This window comes from Vigna umbellata, chromosome 3 (genome assembly GCF_029865625.1).
Source record: "Vigna umbellata cultivar VRB3 chromosome 3, Vumbellata_1.0, whole genome shotgun sequence".
Lineage (NCBI taxonomy): Eukaryota > Viridiplantae > Streptophyta > Magnoliopsida > Fabales > Fabaceae > Vigna > Vigna umbellata.
In genome coordinates, this window is record NC_142167.1 from 47,294,395 (window position 1) to 47,300,109 (window position 5,715).

Consider the following 5,715-nt stretch of genomic DNA (forward strand, 5'->3'; position numbering starts at 1 on the left):
AAGTTATATTCGTTCAATTAAGTTTTCTCATAAAGGTGCCTGAAAAAGACACAGAAGGTAGAGAAGAAATAACAGGAAAGAAGAGCCGAAAAATTTTGCCCACTTCTTTAAGGTTGTTTCTTTTTACACACTCATTTTTTTCTTCTTGCTATCCATGAAATTCAAATCTCAAATTATTTTTTAATAAATTATGAATTGTATATTTCAAAAATTACTTTCGAATATAAAAGCATATTTCAAAACATTTAGAAAATATATATGTATTTCGAATCATATCTGGATTTGAAAATATGTTATGAATTTTACAATCTAAAATATTTAAAAAAAATTACATTCTAAAATACATTTTGAAATACGTATCTCAAGATGCATTTAATAAAACTTTCGGAATAGGTGTAGGTAAAAAGGTGCAGGATAGAGAGAGATTAATCATTTAGGACTTTTAATATAATTTAAATGAGAGGTAAAATGGAAATATCAAATATTAGATGGGTGCAGAAAGAATAAAGGAAGAAATTAAAATTGTTCAACTTAGAATGAACTTGAATTCTTGGAAAATTTTTGGAGTGTTAACAGAAGTCTAATGGTAGGGATTAACACAATACGAATTAGTCCAATCGCACTTTTCCTTTATATACTGTTGTACAATTATTTTGTCAGCAACAAGAGTTTTTACATTGAGCTTAACCCCAATGGCAGAAGAAGCAAACAAGAATAACTAGCAAGAAAAATCCAACACAGGACAACAGCAACCTTCATTATTTAGCTTCCATTTCCATGCCACAATTCAACAATCTTCCAGGCTAAGAATTTCAAATGAATTCACTATGTAACTTCAAAACGCGTACTCCCAAATAGTAAAAATATCCATTCTAAAGGATAATCCCTTACAGAATATTCAAATACGTTTCAGATTCTACGTTTTGAAATGGCTTTACTGGCTTCGGGAATTGCTCCTGCATCTCAATGATTTTTCCCAAAGGGATAAGTCTTCTGCAAAGGTGTTGAATTCTCTCTCGAATAGGTTTTCCTGAAAGGGTTGTTGAGTTCTTCAGAGTTGATTGTCAGGGAACATGAAAAACTTGGGTGTTGCACCCTGTCAAATTTCTTTATCCATCCCATCAAAAAAGTTACCGAATCTTTTTTCCGTAACAAAGACGCTTGCTATCCGGAAAATAAGTTCCAGAAGTGTAAGGATGCAGAAAGAAAAACGACGATGTACTGGAAGCTATTCCCGTAAATTTTTTGTAAGAAACAGAAGTCTAAATTCATTTCATTTTTTTTTAGAGGTGCAGGCCGAGATTCTTACTGTGTAGGAAGAAATAGCCGTTCCAAACTTGTACATTCACCAATCTTTGTTTTTCCAAAACCCACAAAAGAATCACTACAACTAAAAAAATGATTATATGAAACCTAAGGTTAGGAACTATGATCCTTTCAGCCCTGTATTTTCTTTTAAGATGGACAATAGGAAGCCAAGACATTTAAAAATAAATAAATAAATTGAAGTATTTTCTGGCATAAAAGTAATGCCCCCTATTCGAAGAAATAAATGTGATATTTGATTTTTTTTTATGTCCTTTCTACATTGTTTTACTTCCTCCAATCTATCCACTGGTGTAGCAGCTAATGATTCCATAACCTCTCAAACGGGGTCAAAATTGTGTTTGATATGGACACTATACATTAATCAAGTGCAGCTTTATTTTTTCGACCAGTTATTGGCTTGGGTAAGCCATCAAAGATTGGTTTTCCAATGGCTGCAGTTGAGAGGGCCTGCAAATCTGGTTTCAAATTCCACATTGAGGTTGGCCAAATGGATGAGGAGCCACTGTTATCTTGATCATGTAAACAGGAAGTACTTGATGATTTCCTCACCCTGGATGAACCTTCATTTAATGTAGCATCCCCCATACCCATTGCCGCAGGACTCAAACCATTTTGCTCGGAATCAGTTGCCAATGTAGTTCGGCTAGCTACTTTCTGTCTCAGAGCTAAGCCCTTTCCAGTTCTTGGTGGAAGAACACCAGTGCTGCTATTATCCTCCCTCAGAAGCAGCTCAGGTATCCTGCTAAAGTCCGCCACAGATTTCTGACGTCTCTGGACAAGATTGTAATTCCATTTGCTGGAGTCAACTTCCTTGGTTATTGCAGCTGATGCCTCATTTGATTTTTCCATAATCTCTTCCAAAATTACATTGACCAAGCTTTTAGATTTCCGGTGATGACTAAGAGGTCTGCCAGACGTAGGTAAGTTTCTGGGGAAACCATCTTCTGAGGGAATTGACGACCCTTTAAGTCCATAGAAACCCTGTAATGAGCTCATGGCTGGTGAGACCTTCCGCTCAGATGACTTCATTTTAAGTGATGGGAATGAATCAAGCAGATCATGGTGTGCCTGAGTAGTAGGAGAATTGTGATCTGAATTACCATATCTGAAGAGACAACATTTATGGCCATAAGTGATTTAAATGCTAATTGGAAAGAAATCACAAGGTAGTGATGATATAAAAAGAATATTGAAAACAGCATAAATAGTGCATATTATAGATCTATTATCTTTAATTACAAATTCTTCTGAAATTTCTACATAAGCCCCCAATTCCTGTTCACAGAATTTCATATGGTAAGAAATTAATACAAATGACAGGTTACAGTCATAACAAGGCCCGAAGGATACCCAATTACAGTGTAATTAAGATAAAATGAAAGTCTTAGGCAGCAAGTTTAAACAAAAGAAGCATTTAAGAAACAGAGGAATATATCTTCAACCAGCAGAACAAATTTCAAAAACTATGATGAGCAATATTATCCACCATGTAAATTTCCTATGACTGATTAACATTACCAACCCATTTTACACTGCATTATAAGCAATCGTTATTGCCACAACCATGGCCATAATTTATTCTTAAGCATCCATCAGAAAACAGATTCTGTACCCAAGTCCAATATTAAGCCTGTTGAACAAATAAAGACCTGGCACCTCAAATGTATAACAACAAATTATACTCATACTGGTGAATTCACAGTCATCAAAATGACAATCTTTAAAACAAGTATACAGGATTCATCCATAGTAATTATCTAGAAAGCAAGTACACAGACATATTATAGAAGAAAACAAAGGAGCCATACATAAAGGAAGAAAAAAACATGATAAATAGAAGAACATGTTCAAAAGATAACAAAGCAGAATAACAGAAATCTCAATGATATTATAGAAACAAGAAACTAAAAATAAACTGACCTAATGATGGAACAAAGCTAAGGATTTAATTTTGCTCAATTACAGCATACAAAATGGTTTTACAATGACAGCGAATATAGTCTTAAAACTACAGTATTGAATTTCATTCTAAATGTGTTATCAGTTTCTCACCTTAATCTTCATTTTCTGCTCAGGCTGTACAAGCATGCCCAAGAAATACACTAAACCAAAATATCAAACTCCCTATGAAAGCTCATATAAGGTAAGAAATCAGAAATTCTTCACCCACCACCTCCCTTTTGTTGTATACAAGATACTTTTCTCAAATATTTCAGTAGCACCAAAACGTATGAGGTAGCATTTGACACACAACTAAAACATACTGGAACATTTTTTATTACATTCTCCTTAGCTCCACCCTTTAAGAGGAACCAAAATATACTAAATGAGTTAAACTTATGTCCCCTATTCTATACTGTTTTTAAGATATACCAAATATAGAACATGACCTACATGTGATGCTCTGTCCCGGCCTAAACTGTTCATCAAATGCTCCCTAAGACTTAGTTTCTTGTATTTAATGTTTTTCCTCAATCCAACAAAGATAAACATACCCAGGAGTACTGGAACCATTTGATAAACAAGGTGACGGGGGGTGTCTTCCAGGTAGCGGAATGTGGAGAGTTTTAAGAGCAAACATTTGATGGTCCGTAACAAGGTTATTCAACCTTTTGACATCTGCAACCTACAATTTTCCAAATAAAATAGAGCAGAAGAAATTACATTTCATTGTACAACTCAAATTGATAAAAGAAAAAACTTCAGAAAAAAGAATTCAACACAGTGCTCCCACCAAAAGTGGTGCCAGAGAAAGGCAAGCAAAACGATAAACAGTTCAGCAAACATTCGGAACCGACTAAACCAAGGAAATCGACAAGGAAATAATACCAATGCAAAGAAAAATACCATAACCATTTAAAAACAGAAAACAACGTGAGTTTTCACCATTATTAATAGTATCTCTTCGTCTTACTTTTGCCTCAAATTTCCGGTCATTTAACTTTTTCTCATACACAAATGATGACTCTGCCCGAAACGTCTCAAGAGGAGATCATATCATATCACGTCCATCTGCTAAATCCTAATTCAATATCCCCAGGTACAGTTTCTGATCAGAATTGAAATTTCAACTAGATAATCCAAATAACAAACCTTTGCATCAAAGTTCATGGTACATTATCAATCAAACTGCAATTCTAATTAGAAAACAACATCAAAAGCACCTAAAAAACTATATCTAAGTTTTTTCAAAACATAGTTTGCAACCCCATCTCACGCCACAAAAATTACGTGAATTTGACTTTTATAACATCACCGGATCCCCTCTTGCGTGAATTTGACTCATATGGTACCATTCCATCATAAAATTCCCGCTGGCATGAATTTCACTCATTAACGACCCTCTCTCATCATTAAATTCGTCCTTGCATGAGTCTTACGCACACGGTACTTTTTATTCATCAAACCGCAACTTCCGTGAATTTGGCTGATATATGACACCCTTTGATCATCAAATTCCCCCTTGTACGAGTTTGACTCATACCCTAAAATCTTATGCTCAGCTTCCCGGATGGGGCAAGACACAAGCGCGTGTACTTAAACCATCAGCAACACAATTTCCAATAGTTTCTCAAGCAATCAGAATCAAGCTGATAGAGAGCAAAAATTATAAAACGAACAAGTAAATAAAAGAAAGAATTAAACAATAAAAGTACCTCAACACCGTACTTGATAGCTACACCAGCCAATGTATCGTATTTGGAAACATGGTGTTCAATGTATCCAAGTCTGGGAGGCGAAGAATTCAGCGAAGAAGGCTTAGCAGGACTACGTTCTGCGCTGGGTACCTCTCCGTCGTAATCATCAAACACAAACCTATCGTAACAGTATCCATTGGTGTTACTATAGTTATTGCTATTGCTATTGCTATTGCAATTCTCTTTCCACTTTTCCCTTTCCATCGCGTATTTTCAACCCACGCTTCAACATCGCAAACCCATTTTCATATGAATTGGAATCGATCAATCGATTGATCAATCAACGAACGAACGAATGGACGAATGCCGCTTCGTTCGAATTCACGGATCTCTGTTTGTCAGCGTTTTCTTCCTTTTTCTCGGAAAACGAAGGAAATTTCTTTTCTCTCTCTTCTCTTTCTTTTTCTCAGTTTAAGTTAGAAAGATTTTTTTTTGTTTTGTTTTAAATAATAAATATTCCAATTAATATTAAATTTAGAGAAACAAGTTTTTGAGGAAGAAAAATACAAAATTAGAATATAGATTTTCGGTCATTAAAATCTTCACTAGATATTACGTGCTAATTTGACCTCAGTTTTTTTACACAGCTTTAACGATATAATCATTGATAATTTTAAATTCTCAACATTTAGATTAACGAATAATAATTTAAATAATACACAAAATATATTAAAAACAAAATAGAAGA

The 5,715-nt window shown here is 34.5% G+C and overlaps 1 protein-coding gene across 1 annotated transcript; it reads right to left on the reverse strand.

Annotated features, from left to right (window-relative positions):
- Positions 1-1,463: 1,463 nt before the first annotated feature.
- LOC148202751 (uncharacterized) lies at positions 1,464-5,448 on the reverse strand. Its single transcript, XM_088108520.1, has 3 exons — positions 4,986-5,448; positions 3,825-3,955; positions 1,464-2,434 (listed from the first exon to the last, which is right to left on the reverse strand). The coding sequence occupies exons 1-3, from the start codon at positions 5,229-5,231 to the stop codon at positions 1,687-1,689; spliced, it is 1,125 nt and encodes a 374-aa protein (XP_087964646.1). The 5' UTR covers positions 5,232-5,448; the 3' UTR covers positions 1,464-1,686.
- Between the last annotated feature and the right edge of the window lie 267 nt (positions 5,449-5,715).

Excerpts from the sequence above, each read along its gene's own strand:
- LOC148202751 (XM_088108520.1), bottom strand. The coding sequence starts at position 5,231 with ATGGAAAGGGAAAAGTGGAAAGAGAATTGCAATAGCAATAGCAATAGC. Across the intron at positions 3,956-4,985 it reads CTATCAAGTACGGTGTTGAG|GTTGCAGATGTCAAAAGGTT; the intron begins GTACTTTTATTG and ends GGAAAATTGTAG. Across the intron at positions 2,435-3,824 it reads AATGGTTCCAGTACTCCTGG|ATATGGTAATTCAGATCACA; the intron begins GTATGTTTATCT and ends TTGTCTCTTCAG.